General features: G+C 38.0%; 1 protein-coding gene across 2 annotated transcripts in view; it reads right to left on the reverse strand.

Moving 5' to 3' along the window:
* znf654 (zinc finger protein 654) overlaps nucleotides 1-24,997 on the reverse strand; it is a 95,173-nt gene that overhangs the window by 42,791 nt on the left and 27,385 nt on the right. For both annotated transcript variants that reach the window (XR_005632652.1, XM_039744978.1), the window contains exons 2-3: nucleotides 19,255-19,400; nucleotides 9,446-9,527 (exon numbers count right to left, since the gene is read on the reverse strand). Coding sequence is in view for 1 of the 2 variants with exons in the window: in XM_039744978.1 (XP_039600912.1) it covers nucleotides 9,446-9,527; nucleotides 19,255-19,400 (228 nt within the window). In the remaining variant the exon portion in view is untranslated. The remainder of the gene's footprint in view (nucleotides 1-9,445; nucleotides 9,528-19,254; nucleotides 19,401-24,997) is intronic.

A 24,997-nucleotide genomic window follows, 5' to 3' on the forward strand; every position in this document is an offset into this window, starting at 1 on the left:
CATAGGAGAATTTTGAAAATTGTTCATTGTGCTGGTTAATTTAGTCTTTAAAATTAACGCTGCAAGAAGTTATTTCTACTTGCATATTTTCCTTTTTTATGCACTCAGTAGCTGATCTTGATGGCAAAACAAGTCCTCCGTATAAGTTATTAAATAAGATGTGGAGTGCATGCAGCTAAGAATTCACCCTGGCATCACTGGAACACATGGGCAAATTTTAATACTAACTTGTAACTCTACTTCAGCTACTTCCATCAAAAACTATACATATTTTGCAGGTAGGAAATGCAATTAGCAAAAGAATCCTAGCAGACAAAAACTATTACATCGACATGATGCAAGGTTTACTTCACTAGTGTCTGGTGTATATGAAAGCGGTTTCATAAACCACAAAAATTACTTAGGCTAGTTTTTTAACCTCAAGACACTGCATTATTAATAGTATTGTATAACATGTACTTAATGTACTTTAACTAATACATGCAATTATTTTCTATTGTCACTGTTATTTTGAACATGATTCATTGGTACAAAAATATATTTTAGAAACAAAATCTTTGACTAAATAAATAAAGAATAATAAACCTAATCAGGCCTAGTTCTACATATACAAAAATTTTATTTGCTTATATCACATGCATAAAAGAAACTGCCCGTTATATTCAATGTCTCTCTCTATCATTTTCTGCATCCTATACATGTAGTGATCTCTTAGCAATTGATGGGAGTTGTCGGGAGAGACCTTAAGTTGTGTGCAAATGTTCTTATTTTTTGTGTTTTATTGGTACTTCCTTTTAAAACCATAACTTTAACATTAAAACCATTTTTAAATATATTTAAACTTGTACAATTTCTGAATTATTCATAATGTTGGAAAAATCATTGTGATTATCTACAGTTGTGCTTGAAAGTTTGTGAACTCTTTAGAATTTTCTATATTTCTGCATAAATATGGCCTAAAACATCATCAGATTTCCACTCAAGTCCTAAAAGAAGATAAAGAGAAACCAGTTAAACAAATGAGACAAAAATATTATACTTGGTCATTTATTTATTAAGGAAAATGATCGAATATTACATATTTGCGAGTGGCAAAAGTATGTGAACCTTTGCTTTCAGTATCTGGTTTGTACACGTGATTATTAGCAAACTGCAGACGAGCAGCAATGTTTTTTTCTGGACAGCAGTGGCTTTCTCCTTGCAACCCTGCCATGCACACCATTGTTGTTCAGTGTTCTCCTGATGGTGGACTCATGAACATGAACATTAGCCAATGTGAGAGAGGCCTTCAGTTGCTTAGAAGTTACCCTGGGGTCCTTTGTGGCCACCCTGACTATTACACGCCTTGCTCTTGGAGTGATCTTTGTTGGTTGACCACTCCTGGGGAGGGTAACAGTGGTCTTGCATTTCCTCCATTTGTACACAATCTGTCTGACTGTGAATTGGTGGAGTCCAAACTCTTTAGAGATGGTTTTGTAGCCTTTTCTAGCCTGATGAGCATCAACAACTCTTTGTCTGAGGTCCTCAGAAATCTCCTTTGTTCGTGCCATGATACACTTCCACAAACATGTGCTGAGAAGAGCAGACTTTGATAGATCCCTGTTCCTTAAATAACACAAGGGGCCCACTCACACCTGATTGTCATCCCATTGATTGAAAACACCGACTCTAATCTCACCTTCAAACTAACTGCTAATCCTAAAGGTTCACATACTTTTGCCACTCACAAATATGTAATATTCAATCATTTACCTCAATAAATAAATGACCAAGTATAAAATTTTTGTCTCATTTGTTTAACTGGTTTCTCTTTATCTACTTACAGGACTTAAGTGAAAATCTGATGATGTTTTAGGTCATATTTGTGCAGAAATATAGAAAATTCTAAAGAGTTCACAAACTTTCAAGCACAACTGTATTATTAACACTTACTTTAATTTATAATTATATTGATGGAGAATTCTTGACTGGCCAAGCCAGTCATCTGATTTAAATCTAATTGAGCATACCATCCATATGCTGAAGAGAAAATTTAAAGGGACAATCACATGAAACAAACAGAAGCTGAAGATGCTCTGCCAAATCTGATGCAGCCATCACCAGAGAACTTATTAAGTACCTGGGGCCTCATGTATAAATGGTGCATACGCAGAAAAATGTTGCGTAAGCGTGTTTCCATGCTCAAATCGCGATGTATACAACCTAAACTTGGTGTAAAGCCATGCACATATCCACGGTAGCTCATACTCTGGCGTACACAAGTCCTGCGCTCAGTTTTAGACTCAATTGCTCTGCTCAAGATACGCTGTAATAAGTGAAGAACTGGGGCCTCATGTATAAATGGTGCGTATGCACAGAAATGTTGCGTAAGAACGTTTCCATGTTCAAATCGTGATGTATAAAACCTACACTTGGCATAAAGCCACGCACTTTTCCACGGTACCTCATACCTTGTCGTACGTAAGTTCTCCGCTCGGTTTTGCAGACTGGCGGCACCCAGCGTCAAAGCGGTGCTACTGTTCCTGTGTGGTTACCCTTTATTTGTTAGAACCACATTCCTGACGCAGCTTTATAAACACACTGAAACTAACTGCATATTGTTTATTACTGTAATGCATCTGATTGTAATTAACCTGTAACAATATAATGGCCCAGGGAATAGCCATAGTATTCCAAATACCGTAACTGCTTTAGCGTTGTAACTCTAACTGCACCTTTTTTTTTTTCCTTCTTTCAGCTGCTCCCGTTAAGCGTTGCCACAACGGATCATCTTTTTCCATATTACTCTCACTGCACCACTTGGAGTATTTATATCACTGTATCTGAGTGGGGAATCACAGCAGCAGCTGATCGGAAAGAGAATTATCGGTATGCAGCATTAAGCCCACTCTGCCTCAGCCACGGCAAAACGTTTCAAAGCCTTTCCTGTACAGACCTCGCGGTTCAGAAACCGTTTCATCCCAAGAACTATAAACGCACTCCATCAAATGCTCCTTGTAGAACTGTTTGTACTCATAAGTACAGTCACCCCACTGTAAACTTGCACTACAGTTATAATATCACACAACCTGCGCCACTTTATAAAGCACGTATTTACATATGATGACGATATCATTTTTAAGATGAAATGCAGCAAAATATTTTGATTATATTATACAGATACAACTTTAACTTCATTTAAATAATCTGTATTGTTAATATTTAAACATGTGAGGACACTATGCCGCAGCGCTAGCAAGTCCACATATTGTTCCTGAATCACTCTGTATATTTGCTGAGGACGGCGCGACACTGGAAGGATAGATGGATAGAATAATTAAACATATACTATGAAGATATTTCAATGTTCCTTAAAAGTTTGAAGAATCGTTGTTGTAAGGTTACAGATTGCTTAACGTCTATTACAGAGCTGATTGTGTGGTGATTGGGTATTTGGAGAAAGAAAAGGAAGGACAGGAATTGGAGGATACTACGTTTGAAAGAGACAATACTGCTACAGTAATTTCATCGAATTTCATCCCCTGTTTAAGAACGTGCTTTAACTCCTATCATCATGAAAAAGATATCACCTATACATCTCAGTATTTTAATTATTCAGAGAGCTGTAATATCACAAATGTAATGGATTCTGTGTCCTGTCAGAGAAAGAATGGAAGCACGTAGTGATTCACACACAGAGCACATTGAAGATCAAATACAAAACAAAGCATTTAACATGCAACTTTACTAGTTTCTCAAATCCCATCGTAACTAAATTAAATGATTTTAAGATGAAGTTTATGTTCTACTTTAATGACAAAATAAACTACTTGATTAAAGTGGATATTTCGAGATTGAAGTTAACAATTCGTGCTTTTTTTTCTCATTGTACCTTAATAAGCTTCCATATGACACACGGACGGTGGGCTACGTCTCACCTTTTCACGGCTACTTTAATATGCGACTACTTCTTTTTTATGTCGGGCACTGTGCGACTTTGTGAACTTGAGCTTGTTTCTCCAACCACTGTCACTCGATCAACTTCCTTTTGTTGATTATACCACTGTATAAACCAACAGATAGTACGTTTTCTTTGCCTCCACTTGGTATTCACTGAAATTCTTATATTTTCCCTCTGGCTTTTGCCACTGCCTTTTCACAGAATGCTCAGCTTAAGGTCTATTTATATTGATTTGCATATTCAAAGAGGCGCAATTCTGGGAGGAGACAGGGCGGGGCGGTGCGTTAGTTTTCACACTGATCAGGATTTATGGAGCGGAAGAACGCGGAAGTTGGAGTATGCACAGATTCATGCCTCTGGAATTTTCTGTGTGTAAGCATATTTCGGCTTTTGTGCTTACATCATGTTATAGTGCGAATTCTACGCACAGCGTTATATATGAGGCCCCTGCTCCCTGGCTAAATGAAACTACGCAATCACTGCGCCGCGCCTGTCGAACTGCGGAACAGCACTGGAAAAAAGATGGTGTGATTGTTTCTAAACAGATTTTAGGACTTCTCTTTACAACTTCCAGGTTGCAGTTAAGAAAGCTAAACACGATTTCTTCACTGATTTAGTTTCCCGTCATTCTAAGAATCCTAGGGTCTTATTTAATTCAATTAATGTGGCCATTCACCCTCATCCTGTGATGGGATTAAATACAACTGTTCTGTCATGTGAGCAATTTCTTTCATTCTTTGTCATTAAAACTGATAAAATTTTCTGTGGTATTTTTCCAACTGACTATGAACTTCCTACTGTTTATCATAGTATTGTCTTGGAATCTTTTAATCCTGTCTCACTTTCACAGTTAAAAAAAAACTATTGACACCCTTAAACCAGCTCTCAGTTCTCTTGATATTGTACCAGCACGCCTAGTAGTGGAAGCCTTTGATGTTTTCGGCCCATCTTTACTAGCCATTATTAATGATTCTATTAGTGCGGGGGTTGTGCCCTCATTTTTTTTTTTAAACATGCTGCAGTGCGTACCGGTCTAAAAAAGGCAGAATTAAATCCTGGAGTTTTAGCCAGTTTTCATCCGATTTCCCAACTGCCATTTCTGGCTAAAATATTAGAAAGAATTATTTATAATCAATTGGTTAATCACCTTAACTCCAATAATTTATTTGAGATCTACCAATCTGCCTTTAGGCATTATCATGGTGCTGAGACGGCCCTAATTAAAGTATTCAATGACATTTCTATTATTACTCTCAGGTGGCGCTGCAGTCCTTGTCATTTTGGACCTGACTTCTGCCTTTGACACATTGGACCATGAGATATTGATGTTGTGGCTTGAACACCTTGTTGGGCTTAAAGGGGCTGCTCTTGACTGATTCCGATCATATCTAACTAGTAGATACTTTTCAGTGACTTTAAATTCCTCTTTTTCGTCTACTGCTCCTCTTAAATGTGGTATTCCTCAGGGATCCATTTTGGGTCCTATCTTATTCTCTGTATACCTTCACCCTATTGGAGCTAGTTTTAGGAAATTTAACATTTCTTTTCACTGCTATGCTGATGATACACAGGTTTATATTCCCATCTGTAACTCTGTAATAAATCAACTGCACAATTGTCTTTCTGAACTAAGATCCTGGATGGCTAATAATTTTCTTTACTTGGCTCAAAATAAAACGGATGTGCTTATAGTGGGTCCATCAGCTAAAGCCCAAATTGGTCTAGGACTTCTCGGCTCTTTCTCTGTCTTTTGCAAACCTCAAGTCTGCAATCTAGGTGTTATCTTTGACAGTAACCTCTCCTTTGAGAAACAAGTTAATTCTGTAGTCAAAGTTGCTTTTTCCAGCTTCATCTATTAGGTAAGATCAAACCTTTTTTTTAATCTTCTAGGGATCTTGAGAAAGCTACTCATGCTTTTATCTTTTCTCGCCTTGATTACTGCAGCTCGCTGTATTCGGGGGATTAGCAAATCCCTGATACACAGGTTACAGTTGGTCCGGTATGCTACCGCTCGCATTCTGGTTGGAACAAGAAAGTATGACTCTGTTTCTCCAATATTAGCTTCTTTACACTGGCTGGCTGTGTGAGTTTTCAAATTGATTTTAAAATCTTGTTGCTAGTTTTTAAATCTTTACATGGGCTTGCTCCTGCCTATTTATCTGAATTGTATGTTTTACACCAGCCATCCATAGTGCATAGATCTTCTGGGCAATTGTCTCGTTGTCCCTCGTACTCTTTACCTCAATACATAAAGGAGTCGTCTACAATTGAACTGTTCAAAACAAGATTAAAGACTCATTTCTGTTCATTTGCTTTCCGTGACCTTCAGTAATACTGATGGTTTCCTCATTGTAATTATGTTGCATTACTTCTATTTATTATTTTATGTTCATTTATTTTATTTCTATTTATGTTATTCATGTTAATTGTATGTTTTTCTGTAATTAAATTATTGTAAAGCACTTTGGCCACAGCATTCCTATGTTGTTTTAAATGTGCTATACAGTAATCCCTCGCTATATCGCGCTTCGACTTTCGCGGCTTCACTCTATCGCGGATTTTAAATGTAAGCACATCTAAATATATATAACGGATTTTTCGCTGGTTCGCGGATTTCTGCGGACAATGGCTCTTTTAAATTTATGCTACACGCTTCCTCAGTTTGTTTGCCCTGTTGATTTCATACAAGGGACACTATTGGCGGATGGCTTAGAAGCTACCTAATCAGAGCATGTATTACATATTAACTAAAACTCCTCAATGCTATAAGATATGCATCCTGCACGGAGCTTGATTGTTTGCTTGTCTCTGCCTGTATCTCACCCTCTCTGACATTCTCTGCGCCTGACGGAGGGGCTGTGAGCAGAGGTGCTGTTTGCACAGAAGCTGTTTGCCTAGTGGATACAGAGGCACCTCTAAGAAATGCCGCTTTATCGCTGTGCTTCCAAAAGCACACTTATTGATTTTTTGATGGTTTGCTTTAATCTCGCTCTCTCTCTCTGACGTTCTCTGCGCCTGACGGAGGAGATGTGAGCAGAGGGGCGGTTTGCACAGAGGCTGTTTGCTTAGAAGATACTGACGCTCCTCTAAAAATTGCCGCAGCAAACTTAAAAGCACACGTATTGATTTTTTGATTGTTTGCTTTTCTTTGCAAGCTCTCTCTCTCTCTCTCTGAAATTCTCTGCTCCTGAAGAGAAGATCTATTTGCATTCTTTTAATTGTGAGAAAGAACTGTCATCTCTGTCTTGTCATGGAGCACAGTTTAAACTTTTGACTAAAGGGTGTTATTTCATGTCTAGAGGGCTCTAATAATGTTAACAGTGTGGGAGTGTTTATAATGGCTTAAAATATATAAAAATAACTACACAAACATATGGTTTCTACTTCGCAGATTTTCATCTATCGCGGGGGGTTCTGGAACGTAACCCCCGCGATTGAGGAGGGATTACTGTATAAATAAAGTTGACATTGACATTTTACAGACTGGCGGCACCCAGTGTCAAAGCAGTGCTACTGTTCCAGTGTGGTTTTTAGATCCACATCCCTGACGCAGCGTTATAAATACACTGAAATTAACCGCATATTTTTTATTAGTTTAATGCATCTGATTGTAAATTAACCTGTAACAATATAATGGTCCACAGAATGGTTAAACTAGTCTAAATACAATAGCTGCTTTAGCGTTACTACTCTCACTGCACCATCTTCTTTCAGCTGCTCCCATTAGGCGTTGCCACAGCGGATCATCTTTTTCAATATTACTCTCACTGCACTACTCGGAGTATTTATATCACTGTATCCGAGTGGGGAATCACAGCTGTACAGCAGCTGACTGGAAAGAGAATTATTGGTATACAGCATCTAGCACACACTGCCTCAGCCATGCTGTCTATTGAACTGCTCTCATACGTCAAACGTTTCAGAGCCTCTCCTGTACTGACCTCATGGTTCAGAAACAGTTTCATGCCAAGAACCATAAACGCAATCAATCAGCCCATCAAGTCCTCCTTGTAGAACTGTATATACTTATTAAGAACAATTACCTCACTGTAAACTTGCACTACAGTTATAATATTGCACTACGTGAGCCACTTTATAGATTTTAAGATGAAATTTATGATGTTCTACTCTAATGACAAAATAAACTGTGATTAATGTGGAAATTTTGAGATTAAAGTTGACATTTCGGGCTTTTTCACCCTATTTTTTTTTTTTTCTTCACGACCCTAATAAGCTTTCATATGACACTCAGACAGTGGGCTACGACTTGCCTTTTCACAGCGACTTTGATATCTGACAACTTCTTTTTTATTTGAGGCACTGTGCGACTTTGTGAACTTGAGTTTTAGAGTTTCTCCAACACTGTATGTTACTCGATCAACTTCCTTTTGTTGTTTATACCACTGTTTAAACCAACAAATAGTAAGATTTTCCTTGCCTCCACTTGGTATTCACTGAAATTCTTCTATGTTCCCCCATGCTTTTGCCATTATCTTTTCACAGAAGAGTGAGCTTAAGGGCTATTTATATTGATTTGCATATTCAAAGAGGCATAATTCTGGGAGGAGTTGGAGTGGGACAGCAGGTGCGAGCACGTGCGTTACTTTTCACACTGACCGGGATTTAAGTAGTGGAAGAGCGTGGAAGTTGGCGTTAACACAGATTTATGCATCTGGACTTTGTGCATACAAACATTTTCACTTTGAGATTATGCCATGTTATAGTGTGAGTTCTACGCACAGCGTTATGCATGAGGCCCCTGGTGATGTTTAAAAATCACAGCCTTCAAGAAGTCATGTTATGCAAGGGATATGTAACAAAGTACTAAATATGACTGTTTTAATATACCTATGCTATGTCCCACACATTATGATGCCCTGAAATAAATGGACCATGAAGAAAAGATGTTACCATTGCTGCAAGCAGTTGCCAACATGTGTGCAAATACCCATTAATTAAAGTCTGTAATGTGAACTTTAATCATGTCTAAATTGTTTGATTTTTAATTTTAAACTATGGTGCTCAGAGGTAAATCGAATAAAAATGTGTCTTTGTCCCAAACATTGTGGAGGGCACTGTATATTGAAAAATATAGGTTTATAGGTCCATATAGTTTCAAAACTTAATAATAAAAAACTCTTGGCTAAAACAAGTGAAAGCTTCAGATTACCAAGGAAAATAATGGGTCTAAAATGAGTGGGCAGTAATTCTAATGTTCTACATTTGAGTCCATAAGACGTTTTTAGTTAAAAAAAAAAGATGAATTGTCAAGAGAAAAATATATAGTCATTAGTAATATGCAGGAACCAGGAGAGATAGAAGGCAATTTTTTTCAATAAAAAGTACAAAACATTCACTTCCAGTTAAAACATAAATAGTTCTATAATGTCACAAATATATTGTTTAAACAATATTGTTTTAAAAGAACGTATTATTCAGTACAGTTACCAAACAATAATTTGATAGAATAAAAGATTGTCCAACTAGTCAAACTAGTTATTCTACCTGAAAGGATTCAAGAATATCCTTCAAAGGATCCTCAATGAACTCATCCTTTCCAAAGAAAAGTAGAAGTTCAAAAAAACTCCTGTAGAAAAATATCAGAAACTTGTGTTATAACCTTTAAGATGGAAAACGAATGGTAAACAACTTCAGAAGATGCATGAAAGCACACAGCAGAACAAATACAGGAAAGAAAATAACCATTCTATTAGAACATATTAGTCTTTCAAAATGTTTTGAAAAAATATGATAAAGAAAAAAGGGAAAAAAACATTATGGTACATAAACTTTAATAATATTACAGAAACAAATTATGAAAACACAATTACGGTAAACATACACTTTTACATTAGCAGATGAATGTTAACAGAGCACAATGAAGACAGATTAGAGAGGACATACAATCTATTGGCAACTCTGAAGTTAAAAAAAGAGAGTCTTTATTTCAAAAGCTATACCAGGTAAAGATTTCTTAGTATCTTCCGATTTTTCACAAGACGCTTAAATCACTTTATGAAAAGTATCTGCTACCAAGTATCTGATGTGTAATTCTCTCATTGTAACTCATTTCCCAACTATGTTCCCAGCTTCTCCTATAACCAAACAAATCCAATAGAAAGCAAAGTATTTAAAATTGCTTATTAGGGGGCTTGACAGTATTTATAAAAAATGTGTACAGTAACTGCATTACAATCTTCACAGCAAAGCACAAGCTCTACATAATGCACGTTGAGAGAGACTGCAGAGCTAGCAGACACGCACAAAGATATCTTTATAACACTCCGATGTCTAATACAGCACAGAAAGAAATGCCAGCATCTTCCAGTGCACACTTTCCGAACAATACAGGCAAGTAAAATTGCAAGGCTTCACGAAGAGGACCAAGAAACCAAAGGCATTTATTTCTTTCCATTTCAAAAACTGTTGAAAATTAATGGTTAACTGTACGTTCATCCGTATTTTTCTATTTGAGGTAAAAAATATTTGATTCAATATCATGCTATAATTCATTCTAAATATTAACATAAAATATATTTTCCAAATTTTTAATGGCAATAGTGCTTTTTCATGTTTGTAATAATCTGCCCAATGCATTCAGAATACATTTTGTAACATTCCCACTGTACTAAGTCCGTTAAACCAGCTTACAAAGGTGGTCTAAGCTAATATGAAACTTTGTTCCCCTTCTCCAAATCCAAGAAACACGCTGCAACTGCACTTAGTCTTGGTCCACTGCAATGGAGTCTGCAGCTCTGAGGTACACTGCAACACCGCTACATCCGAAAGTCAGTCTTGTAACCATAAATACATACTAAGAACAAATCAGCAAGCACAGAATCATCTTCAACAGACAGCACACATAGTAACTGACTAAAACTTTTTTTTTTCCATGATTTGCATGAAAACTTAATAAAACATTTTCTCAGCCATCACTATAAACTACATTAAAAAACACTTTTGGTTGGAGTATTGGTTTAAATTAACTGAGGAAAAATTAAAATTATATCAGGTAAAGAAAGTTAACAGAAATCAGAAAAGTTTGTAAATGCTGCAAAAATGCTAGAGATTCAGTTTGCAAATGATGCTTACTACATGACAATGGAGATAACATGCAAAAATATTTTATATAAAGGTGAAACTGCTGAAATAGATGCTTGAACTGAGTAACAGTACTGCTGTGGCTCAAATACTCAAAGTATTAAAAAAGTATATAAATGACTTATTCACAGTCAAAGGAAGGACAAACACATGAGCCACATAATGAAAAAGGGAAGAAGGTTCAAAACAGAAAATAAAGGATGGTGTAGGACAGAAATGGCTTATTGGATTATGTAGTCACACTGTTCTGGCTGTGAGAAACACCTTAACCAAGCTGCGCCAGCTGCTGCTAGGAAACACAGTCTCTTTCCCCATCCATCCTCTCATAACATCGCTTTCAGCCTTTTCTCTCTCATCAGGAAGCCACCACTTACTCTTCTGTTTCTTTCTCTCCAACGTTTTGGTGAAACAACACTCAACCACACAACTACACTCCTGTCTCAAATTCACCACCACCCTCCCGCTCTGAATAGCTTCCTCCTTTCACTCATTGGTTCATGTTAACTGCTCATACACTTCACTCATTCCTGCTAGCAGTTCTCATTTGTATGGCCAGTTCATGCTGTTAACTTTTTCTTCTTTTGTAAGAAAAATTGAGATTTCACTGGCTTTATAAAATTTCACTGGGATTTATAAAAGAAAACATGATGGGGGAATATGCACATATTTAATGCAACTCTAACCCATATGTACGCAACACTTCAGAGAAACTGGGAAATGGCATTACCCTTAATCAAGTAGAGAATTGCAGCCAAACCAACTACATTACAACATACGTGCATAATAATACAATTTACTGAGATGTTATTATAATGTGCATTGACATGAAAATATATTACACTTCAAAAATTCTAAAATACTACACATTAAGCCCGTTACAACAACGGGTGCTAGAACAGCATTGCATAAACATTATTAGGAACAGTCTATATTAAATGGCAAGGGACCTTGACCTCATTCTATTTGTTGTCTTAACTTTTTTGTTAAAAATATTTTTGCAAGAAGCCTAAAGTAAAATATTAAAAATAAAATACAAACGTATATGACAATACAGTAAGTATAATTAATATTGCCTTAGTGTAAAACTTTATAACAATCTGTAATACACAATATCTGAAGAAGATATTTAGGAAAATGTTATTTTTTTTTACCTCTGGAAATTTTTCAATAAAATTTCATTATAGACAACATTTTTTGTAAACACTCTTGTTCAGGACCATCTACAACGTTGACAACAACATCTGTAAAACTTCTAACTCTTGATAATGCAACATATAACTGACCGTGGCTGAATACTGGTTCTGGCAAGTAAATGGCAACTTTTTCTAAGGTTTGCCCTTGAGCTTTATTAATTGTTACGGCAAAGGCTAATATAACTGGAAATTGTCGCCTTCTTATGGTAAAGGGTAAATTAGTAGAGGATAGAGCCAAATCAATACGGGGAATATTCTGACGCTCATTTTCGTTTTTACAATTGATCTATTTGCTTGTATTTTTCTTTGTCTTTCAGCCTTTCTTTTGTTGAGGTTTACTTGCTGAGCTGACCGTTCTTCCAGGAGATGTTGCTTATATACGATTTGAGTGTCTGTGTCTTTTGTCCTACTTGACGTGCCCTTTTTTTTTGGGTGGCATGTTGTTAGTAGATAGATAGTTAGTAAACATGTATGGGGCAGTATGCGTGGCGTCTCCCCAGCAATGGATTTTATGTGTGCGGCCGCGACTACCCAATCAGCACTCTCCCCAGCAATGCTGTCCTTTATTTGCTTATCATGTGTGGCCGCAGCTACACCATTCACTGTGTGCCCAGCTTCCAGTGTTTGTGCGTCCATGGTCTTCCCAGCAATGATGTCCTTTATTTGCTTATCATGCGCGGCCGCGGCTACGCCATTCACTGTGTGCTCAGCTTCCAGTGTGTGTGCGTCCACGATGCCGGTCGTGCGTGTCGCACCGAGCCTCACGCATGAGCACTTCACCAAAAGACACACACACACGGACACCTGGACGTACACAGGGGTTTTATTAAAGAGGATGATGATGCACAGACTGTATTTCAGTTCCCTTTAAAGACAGTCAATGTTACGTATTTGCACTGAAGAACTTTTTGCTTTCAGCTACCTATTGTCATTTGTCAGGGAAGTGGAAAACATGTTTCAGCTAAGCCTGCTGTGCTAGAAGCCATTAACTGACTGGTGTTCTCCCTAGTGTCTAATTTAGTTGGGTGCCCGGCTGTCATCTCGCATGACATCAGCCGCAGATTTAATGATCGGCAGAGATGGCAAGGGATGAGCGGGTGGGTGGGCAAATATTTTAGAAGCAGGATCACAAGTGGTGAGGGGAGAGGTGAGGGACGGATTTTGCCAATCACTCGGTGCTAAAGCTAATAGTAGGGACGAGGCGGAGCGGAGTTCACAAGCAAAGAGTATGGGGAGGTGGGCTTTCGAGAGGGGGGTGTACATGGTAATAGTGGAGGCGGAGCAGTTTAATTACAGTAGCAAGGAGTATGAAGAGGTGGGCGGGCGAGAGGAGGCTGTACATGCGAATAGCGGAAGCGGAGCGGCACTTCACAAGCAAAGAGGATGTGGAGGTGGGCGGACGAGAGGAGGACTGCTAAAAAAAAAAGTCTAGTGGAACCAGCCTGTCAGATAACAGAAAAAGGGCGTCAGGAAGTGACGTCTCTGTTATCAGTGTCAATGCAGTCTGTATAGTGCTGCTAAGCTTATGTGAAGAATAAAGTCAACATTTCAACTTTATTCTTTCCATTTATCTTGAGATTAACGTTGACATGTCGACTTTATTCTCGTAGTTTGTCATTAAATAAGAACATCATAAACTAAACTTTTTCTTAAAATGAGTATTTAATTTACTAGATTTTCTCAAACCCTGTCATAGATTATGTAGTGCATGAAATGCATTGTGTTATCGTGTGGTGATTTGTTATGTGGAGAAAGAAAAAGGAAGGATAGGAATTGGGGTTTTGGTACGTCAGATAGAGACAGCCCGCATTCAATAAAGAAAGCCCGCTCAGAAGAACATCCATTGAATTCTGTGTTCGAGTCTCTGACCATGATATCGCGCACAAAATATTTAAGTTAAACCTGTGCGATACCCATTCATACATCAAGTTTTTTTGGATCTTCGTCACACCTGCCATAAAGTTCTCTACGCTGAACGTACACCTGGGGACCCTTTAGTACGAGGTAGCAGCACTATCCAACAGGCTCTCACTTTCCTACTCAAAAGTCTTATTCATAGGTACTTAAAATTTTTTCCCAAATGTTTTACTAACATGAGCAAAAAAAGTGTTCAGAAAACACTGCTCATTTATTTCAGAAAAGAGACCCACAAACTAATGAAGGTGCAGCGTCAACTCCTCATGTGGCGATTTCAGACAAAGACATTGCAGAGGCTGGTCCATGAGGAGAAATCTCTTCAGCACTTTGCCAATTGATAAATCTAAGCACCGCTTATCCGGCATAAACAAAACAATGGTTTAAAGATTTTGATTGACTAACAGTCAAAGAAAATGGTATGTGGTGCTCATTGTGCACGAAATATTCAAACATCCCCCAAGAAGGGAGTTACCTTGGGTAAACGTGCCATGCACAAGAATTCGAAAAGAAAGCTTGCTGGACCATGAAAAAAGTAAAATGCACATTGAGTCTTCTGCTGACCTTTTAGGAAAGTGTGTAATAGATCAAACTGGAATGGGTCAAATTGAAAGATTTGTATCTATGTTAAATAACTTACAGAGAGATGCCTTTGTGGGAGCTTTAAAAACCATGCATTGGATGGCAAAAAATGAGTTGCCACATAAAATGTTGTTTGAAAAGCTGTTGGAACACTGTAAAGAAATGGGGGTTGTTCCTATTTACAACATCTCAATGTTGGTAAAAATGCACATTACCCCTATGAAAGAATAACGCAAGAGCTGCTGGATGTCTTAGCATTAAAAATAAAATCTGACATTCTGAAAAATATATACGCTGAAAATTTTTTCAGTATTCTGTGTGATGAAACCAGAAATCTCTGTTGTAAAACAATTAATCAAATTATTTACCTTAAATATGTTTGCCAGGTAACTAAAGCGGTCAGAATTAGTTTTGTATCAACCCACAATATGATTGATGGTAAAGCGGAGACTATAACCAACATACTGAGTGAGACTATGGACACTCTAGGCTTTGAAACTGCTAATCTGGTTGGACTAGGGTCAGATGGAGCGGCTGTTATGATTGGGAAACAAACTTGTGGCAAAACTGCTTAACACTAGAATTACCAGAGCCTACGAAAAAACTCGTAATTCCGTCCCACCTTAAACTGCTTCTTAAATCCCTTCACACCTCTCCGCCAGCGTCCTTTGTCTTCTAAATGTGCTGATAAAGAGAAGCTAGGAGCAGCCGGCTATTCCATCCCCCCACCAATTTAGAACGTGCACGAACTTCTCTCAGCTCATGCCTTGATTGAGTATCTGGGAGTGAAGTGGAGTTTTAGAGTGGAAATAATAGATCGTTGTTTGGAACACACGCATTTCATGTCTGTTCCGTTTCTACAGTAATCTGTGTCAACACATTGTTAAAACAGAAACGTTTTTTTATATTCTAGTAGTAGATGACAAAATGTAGGCATAAACTATATAATGTATGAAGCCTGAAGTCCAAATAGCAAAGAAACATTTTCACAAGAATAACACAATTGCACTTTTATTCAAAAATATAACTGCAGAAACAAAAAGCCGCCTTAACATGTGACATTGACAGCAACTTCCAGTAACTTCCTCCGTGGTTAAATAGACTCAGCCCCCGCTTGGGAACCAAGAGGTTATGAGTTCGATCCTGCACCCCTCCGTTTTGAGAAGTAAACTGCTCTTAGTCTTACTGTTTTAGAATAAAAGCATACATTTGATTTCAGTCTGTAATTGTAAAGGTTAGCTTTTTTTTTTTTTAAATTCACTTTTCATTCTCTCAGTCGCGTTCAGAATCAATCCATACAACCCCATCTGACACGGCTGTTTTCACTAAAGACGCGCTATAGCTCTGCAGTGTACCACGATGCATACTAACCCCAAACACAACCTTCCCCCCCCCAGGGTTCTGACACACAAGCGCTGGCTGCTGCCTTCTTATCTCACCATCACTTGCTTTTCTTTTTATTCAGTTTTATTGAGTGTTCCTGCCAGTCCCCGCATGTTGCTGTATGCTGTTTCTTTTGTACTCCAGGACATGCAGAGGAAAGAATGGTAAAGACCAGTAACTTCGGCGCTATATGCAATCATCAGACACTCCCCATCTGCCCGTGTCATTCAAACACAGGAACATATATTGGTGTAAAAGTATAACAAAAGTGCACTTTTATTCAAGTGCACTTTTTCCATCGCCTTTTCCTGTAAGAAGCAATGTACACACTTCTCTCTATGCTGTGGTTTCTATTACACACCTGAAAGAAAGAGACAATACATGTGAAAATATCCAGCATACAGCAACATGCGGGGACTGGCAGGAACACTCAATAAAACTGAATAAAAAGAAAATCAAGTGACGGTGAGATACGAAGAAGGCAGCTTCGCCAGCGTCTGTGTGTCAGAACCGGGGTGCGTTAGTATGCATCGTGGTACAATGCAGAGCTATAGCGTCTGTATTCTGTTTCTTTTGTACTCCAGGGCACGCAGAGGAGAGAATAGTAAAGAGCAGTAAGTTCGGCTATATGCAATCATCAGACACTCCCCATCTGCCCGTTGTTTTGTTATACTTTTCAATACTTATGTTCTGTTTGAGCATGCTCAAAAATACACGTGTAATGCCACGAAAAGTGCACGCAGACACTTCATTTCGCAAACAAAACAAGTGCACTTTTATTCAAAACTACCTGTATAACCGAAGAAAAAAGAAAGCAAGTTACAGTAGGCGATTGATCGACAGCTTGCATGGTGCAATGCTAAGAAGTGCTGATTTTCATTCCGTGCTATATAAAATCATCACATTCAAATATTAACAGTTCCCACACACCCAAGGACCGTCCTTCCTACATTTACGACATGTGTACTTGTTGCCGTGTACACACCTCTCTGTGCTATGGTTTCTATTACACTGAATGAGCACCTGACACTGTACTTTCTTCCCTGGGGAAGGTCCGCATCAGAGAATTTCCAGTTCCTGCATAAATTCACACCCGATCTGACGCTGTTTGTTTTCAAATAATATTGCATTAGTGCGATTATATTTTCACATATATTGTCTCTTTCTTTCAGGTGTGTAATAGAAACCACAGCATAGAGAGAAGTGTGTACATTGCTTCTTACAGGAAAAGGCATGGAAAAAGTGCACTTGAATAAAAGTGCACTTTTGTTATACTTTTACACCAATATATGTTCCTGTGTTTGAGCGACACGGGCAGATGGGGAGTGTCTGATGATTGCATATAGCGCCGAAGTTACTGGTCTTTACCATTCTTTCCTCTGCATGTCCTGGAGTACAAAAGAAACAGCATACAGCAACATGCGGGGACTGGCAGGAACACTCAATAAAACTGAATAAAAAGAAAAGCAAGTGATGGTGAGATACGAAGAAGGCAGCTTCGCCAGCGTTTGTGTGTCAGAACGGGGGTGGGTGGATAAGGGGGATAGGGATGTTTGGGGTTAGTATGCATTGTGGTACACTGCAGAGCTATAGCGCGTCTTTAGTGAAAACAGCCGTGTCAGATGGGGTTGTATGGATTGATTCTGAACGCGACTGAGAGAATGAAAAGTGAATTTAAAAAAAAAAAAAAGCTAACCTTTACAATTACAGACTGAAATCAAATGTATGCTTTTATTCTAAAACAGTAAGACTAAGAGCAGTTTACTTCTCAAAACGGAGGGACGCAGGTTCGAACTCATGACCTCTTCATTCCTAAGCGGGGGCTGAGTGTATTGAACCACGTAGGAAGATACAATAAACTGGTGTGAATGTCGCATGTTAAGGCGGCTTTTTGTTTCTGCAGTTATATTTTTGAATAAAAGCGCAATTGTGTTATTCTTGTGAAAATGTTTCTTTGCTATTTGGACTTCAGGCTTCATACACTATTGCCTACATTTTGTCATCTACTACTAGAATATAAAAAACGTTTCTGTTTTAACAATGTGTTGACACAGATTACTGTAGAAACTGAACAGACATGAAATGCGTGTGTTCCAAATAACGATCTATTATTTCCACTCTAAAACTCCACTTCACTCCCAGATACTCAATCAAGGCCTGAGCTGAGAGAAGTTCGTGTACGTTCTAAATTGGTGGGGGGATGGAATAGCCGGCTGCTCCAAGCTTCCCTTTATCAGCACATTTAGAAGACAAAGGATGCTGGCGGAGAGGTGTGAAGGGATTTAAGAAGTAGTTTAAGGTGGGATGGAATTACGAGTTTTTTCGTAGGCTCTGGTAATTCTAGTGTTAAAGTAAAAACATCTGGACTCTTGGTCAACTGCCACTGTGTAATCCACCGACTGGCCCTTGCAAGTGCCCAAGCAGCAGCTGCTGTACCTTATTTAACAAAACTGAATGACATCTTAAGGCAGCTGTTCTATTTTTTCCAAAATTCTTCAGTTAGGATGGCTGGTTTAACGAAAATTCAAAATATTCTGAACATTCCCCAGATTAAGCTGAAAATGGCCAGTGACACTAGATGGATGTCTCATGACTTTGCAGTACAGTCACTACGACAGGACTTTGGGGACTATGAGCACTTTTGTAAATATGGAGCACCTTGTAAATAAACGTGTGTGTGGTGATTTAAATGTGTCTGCCTGTCTGTGTCCGGGTCAAGTTCCACTAATTGTACTATACACAACCAAAAAAAAAAAAAAAAATACTATTTCTGACAAAGGATTTACAGTGCTTATAAGGGTTCAAATCTGAAGGAAAGAAAAGCAGGTCATTGTAGTTTTCAAGTTCACATTTTTTAAACACCACCATTTTTAGCACCAAACCCAACATCTTTTTTGTAAATAGATCACTAACTAGTATGTGTTCTGTAGCAGGAAAAGCAACACGCTCAAAGCAGAGACAGAAATCACAGAATTTGACTGTTTGATTTTATTGTCTTCAGATGGTGCATGACCACTAATGCAGCAGCTTTTCAGTTGTAGACGAGTCTATAGAAACAATACATCAAAGCTCCCACCACCCACTGAAATGTGTTCTAAAAATGGAGAAAAAAAACAAAAAAAAAAAACCAGTAGTACTTACAATGCTAGGCTACTCAAGACATATTGTATTTGCTCACTTTCAGCTGGGAAGGAAGCAATGCCCTTGGTAAAGCAACACAGAGCAGTCCGCAGCACCTGGAGCTGGGGCAAAGGGACTTGCCACCTTCCTGCATATTCTTCAACAACCTGAAAAACAAAAAAGTAGGCAGCAGTGATTATAAAGTTTTTTACAAGGACTAGTGCTTCTTAAACTTTTTCACTCACTACCTCTTTCCATAGGACCAAATGTTCACTGACCTCCGGTATTACAGGGGTTTGCCAAGCTGTATTTTAGAGCAGGCATGCTCCCATCGATCAGCTGATTTTCACTAAAAAGACTATCAGTAAATTGACTTATCAAAAAAGTCAATCTTTTCAGCCCCTGCTTTTCCAAGCTTAACGGTAATTTGGTTGCAGTGATCCTTTATGGGAGGGATTATTGCAGTTGATCCAGCTTATTTATTTATTTATTTTTATTTTTGTAGCATACTTCCTGTAGTATAAACAATCAGCAGTGGAGGATTTTTTAGCAGACAGCTTAGCCTTTATATTAAAGAAAGTGGAGGAATAAAAAGAGAAGGGAATTGGAGAAGTTGTCCTGTGCAAATTGACAAACAGCAAGAAAAGCTAATTGCACTCAGACCTTTTTATTTTATTCTGGAATTAAAACGGATACCATTTCAGTTTGGATGGCGACCTTGTGTTAAGTTACATTTTCAACTGGAAAAAGAAAAGGTAAAAGTGAATTGGCAATTGTCGCTTTGTAAAAATTATGCTTGTTAGTTTAACAGCAAAATTTATCTTTTACTTATAAACCTTTTAAGCATGTTAGTCTTGTGTCTTCTTGATAAACAACTTATGAACATTTGATACATTTGCAGCTTGTTTTAGTATTTGTACTGAATTTAGTATTTGTCGCTGTGTGCCATACAGCAAGTTTTGGTAATAAATGTACTACATAATTAAAATGGTAAGCAGAATTTATAATTAAGAATTCTGAATGTCTAGGTGGTACACTAAAAACACACCTTTATAAACATAGTAAATGTATATTTTAAAAGTACAATTAATGATTAAAACCTATAAATACAGGGATTCTTACATTTAAGCAGTGTTTACTTGCCAATATCAGATACATAGAGAGAGATACAGTACAATCCCTCTTAACTGGCCTCGCATTGACCAGATAACGGATTAACCGGCCTGTTAAAATAAAATAGATTTTTTGTTTTTATCCTGAGTTCTTCTTTATATGTATGCACTTCCTTTTTACCTGGAAGGTGACAGGTATTGTAAAACCAGCAAACAACAAAACAGTGTTCAAATTATATAAGTGCAATGTATCAAAAGTCTTCTTTAAATAAATAATCCATTAAAACAAGTGAATTAGTGGAGGTTAAAATCCATTACTAAAAAAACAAGTCCTTTAAAAACATCGCAAACGAGGTTATAACAATGGCTGGAAGCAGTCTCTTAAAATCCAAAGCACGGTGTCTTCTTTCTACCTGGCGGCTCCCCTGCTTCTACCATCGAGTTTCACAACAGGGGAGTCGCCCTTCCTGCACATGCAGCTGCCATCCACACTGGTCCGGTGGCCCTCCGATCCCTGGCTAGGTCGGACCTCATGCGGACTGAGACTTGGGTTCTTTCCCCAGCGGGCAGGGAGCTCACACTGGGGCTAAACCAGCCCAAAGCCTCCACGACTGCCGCTGCCTTTCGATGGGGAGTCGTCTTCAATACCAGTCAATCCAGCTCTGTGGTTGGTGAACCGATCGGCCACACATACCAGGCCCCCTCGCTAAGCCATGAGTGCACCGATTATTTAAAAAGTGGCCTTTTTGACTTGAGCTATGGACCCGCTACACCACACTGTCCAGTCGTTGTAAAAGGAAAAAAAAAAACGTGTGAAAAATCGTGGATGAAGCCTTGTGGATATGGTTTCTTCAGGAATGTCAAAGAGATAGAGTACATGCCTTAGAAATAATTTTTCTACACGGAAACAGGTAGGCGTCGGATTAACCGGCCAAAACTGTAACAGAGTTAAAATTGCTGTAGCAAGAAACTGAACGAAACGTTAATGTTTTACTTTTAATAACTTATAGAATACATTTTATTTTTTTCACTTGCACTCAGTGAGCGAGGCCAATGGTTGATCAGTTATATATATATATATATATATATATATATATATATATATATATATATATATATATATATATATATATATATATATATATATATATATATATATATATATATATACCTCCAAAGAGCGCAGAGACTTTTGATAACGTGAACGTGTCTGCAAAAAGCAGCATCTCTTGCCCTGGAAAAATACTATTAAAGTCAAGCAGCCGGCGTTGCATGTATACTATTAACACTGCAGAGGACACAAAACTAATTTTCTTTAATTGCTGGTGATGCCGGTAAGGCACATTACCAGAGGCAGAAATTTGGACGTTCACATAGAAAATATGATTTCTATACCACAGCCGTCGTATTGCACCTTTCAAAAGGGATCTACTACCGAGAGATGATCCATATACATTTTAGCTGCTGTCAGTACTACTTACCTGTTGTATTATACCATCTTTAAAATGTAGTTTACCCGAAACCACTCCAGTAGTGCTCAATGTATCTTTACTTCTTAAAAGCGTTAATGTTTTACTGTTTAATAACTTATAGACTACATTTTTTTTCCCTTGCACTCAGTCACCACAGCTATACACACACATATAGACACATAGAGATTATCTCTCTCTCTCTCTATATATATATATATATATATATATATATATATATATATATATATATATATATATATATATATATATATATATATATATAGTCAGGATGCCAGGGGCCATGACCCGGCCGGGACGCCAGGAGGGACCGGAAGAGGGTCAGAGCCCTGCCTGGATCACGTGGGGTTGCCTTCCGGTTGCTTTGGGGGCCACGGGTCAAGGGCATGGAAGCCCTTCCCTGTAGGAGCCCGTGGTCACAGCCAGGAGGCGCCCCAATGCCTTGGGGACTTGTTTCCCCAGCACTCCCGCCACACCAGGAAGTGCTGGGGGGAAGACTTTGGAGGATGCCCGGAGAGCAGCCGGGAGGACAGCCGACACTTCCGCCACGCTGGGGCGTGGTCAGAGAAGGAATGCCGGGAACACCAGGTGCTCATCCGGGTCATCTATAAAAGGGGCCGTCTCCATTCATTCGGGGCTAGAGTCGGGTGGAAGAAGGACGAGGCAAGAGGAGTTGTGGAGGTGGCCCGAGAAGAAGGCATTGTGGCCAGGACTGAGTGTCATTTGGGGTTTGTGCACGTGATTAAGGTCTGTGTGACCATTGGACTGGGTCTTTGTGACCATTATTATTATTGTAAATATTGTGTTTAATAAACGTGTGGTGGTTTTAAACAACATGTCCGCCTGTCTGTGCCCGGGTGCCGTTCACAATATATATATATATATATATATATATGCTTCTGTGTCTGTTTAAGTAGGAGTTTAGTGTAAAATGCTTTTTAAAGGGATAAAGAAAAAATCATTATCAGAATCAGCTGATCAAGTAACATGAGATTGGTGATCTGCATTGGCTCTTAAAAAAATCCCCATTTTAAATTAAAGTGAGAAATAGCATTACTGGAAGTATTTAATGGTGGTACTGACTTTTTTTTTAATCTGTGCAAAAATAATAACAACAAACAATTACTGAACCAATAAAAAATATTAATATAAAAGGCATTTAATGAGATGAATGAACTTGCTTATTTTGACAAAAAATATTGGCTTAATTTTTGTCCACACAAGTCTCATGGCAACTTTGACATTGTTAAGACACAAGCGGTATTTCATTTTTATTAGAGACAATGCTGAAAATGCTGATCCACATAAAATGTGGTGAAAATTATAGAAGAGGTGTCATTGCCAAATAAGAGTACTAGGATTTCAGCGTAAATTCCCAGCCAAACACATTTAAGCATTTCTTTTAAAATTTAAGTATTACTGGAAAGCTCTGCAAATTCTTCACCAGCCAGCAATGAGAGATGGTCACCTTGCTCCATTTATACAACAAATGATTTCTGAACCCAATGAAAATGCTAATTTTGAAAATCTGGAATATTTACAAGCATCCCAAACGATTAAATATAGTCTGCCTAATCAGATTATAATGGTAAATTATTTTATCTGTGCATGAAGCACTAAATTCTTGGGGCTGTAAAAAGGCAAACTTGAAAGATGATTCAGGATTTATTTAAATATTTCATCATATAATTAATTTTCAACTATTCTTAAGAAAAAAAAATTTAAAAGGTACTCCATATTTTGCAATCTGCATATACTTTCCTAAAGATTCTAAAACATATTTATTATTAATGAGAAAAGGTGCAAAATAAAAAAACTTCTTTCTGGGCAGGCATTCCTGTACTTTTCTATAACTTGTTTTTATATTTGGCCTCCATAGGGCCTTTCAAATCACTAGCGAGAACCATTCCTTAACCAGTTTTTTTTTAAATAAATATGGGGTTTTTGGCATCATCACACCTAAATTTCATAGCCGAAAATAAATGTTTACTACTCGTTTGTTGTAATTGTAATAAAGGAGCTGCAAATGACTAAAGATAAGCCAGTACAACTCTTATAAATGTTTTCTTTTAAAATTTTTGATGATTAAAAAACCTTTACTTACACCAATATCAACTAAATAAAACAAAAACAGTTGATGCTTTAGAGTAGGGGTTCTCAAAGTCGGTCCTGAGGGCCCACTGTGGCTTCAGGTTTTTGCTACAACCAGATTCATAAACAGTGACAACTTACGATAACACTGATCTCAATAAATTAGCCATTTTTTTTCCTCTTCTCTTATTATACACTAGCAAAATACCCGCGCTTCGCAGCAGAGAAGTAGTGTGTTAAAGAAGCAATGAAAAAGAAAAGGAAACATTTTGAAAATAACATAACATGATTGTAAATGTAATTGTTTTGTCACGGTTGTGAGTGATGAGTGTTGCTGTCATATATATATATATATATATATATATATATATATATATATATATATATATATAACTCACTCACTCACTAATTCTCCAACTTCCGTGTAGGTAGAAGGCTGAAATTTGGCAGGCTCATTCCTTACAGCTTACTTACAAAAGTTGGGCAGGATTCACTTCGAAATTCAACACCTAATGGTCATAACTGGAAGGTATTTTTCTCCATTAACTGTAATAAAGTTGAGCTGGAAAGACGTGGGGGCGTTTCGTATGACATCATCACGCCTCCCACGTAATCACGTGAACTGACTGTCAACGCAGTGCGTAGAAAACCAGGAAGACCTCCAAAAGCGCTTAAGAAAACATGCATTATATAATTGAGAAGGCAGCGAAACAATAAGAAGCGAGCGAGTGACACATACTACCATATTCATGAGTGCTGCTACCTCGGAAAGAAAGCAAGGTGTAACCCTAAACTTTAAATTAAGTTCATAGACAGGCTACCGCTGGCGTTTCACATGCCCACAGGTAATGCGGGATACAAGTTTAATGAGAGGACGAGGATATAAACGAGTTTTGATCACTTTGTAACTAAGTTAAAATTGTAGGTGAAGGGGTGTGCTTATGCAAATTCCGAGACTGTGTTTGTGGGGATTGACAGTTAAGGCGGGTGGGGAGTCACGCCATCATCTCCCTCCCATTCATCTTATTTCGCTCTGAGCTGAGCTCCGCGGCTAACGCCGTCTTTCAAAGC

The sequence above is a fragment of the Polypterus senegalus genome, chromosome 2, assembly GCF_016835505.1.
Source record: "Polypterus senegalus isolate Bchr_013 chromosome 2, ASM1683550v1, whole genome shotgun sequence".
Lineage (NCBI taxonomy): Eukaryota > Metazoa > Chordata > Cladistia > Polypteriformes > Polypteridae > Polypterus > Polypterus senegalus.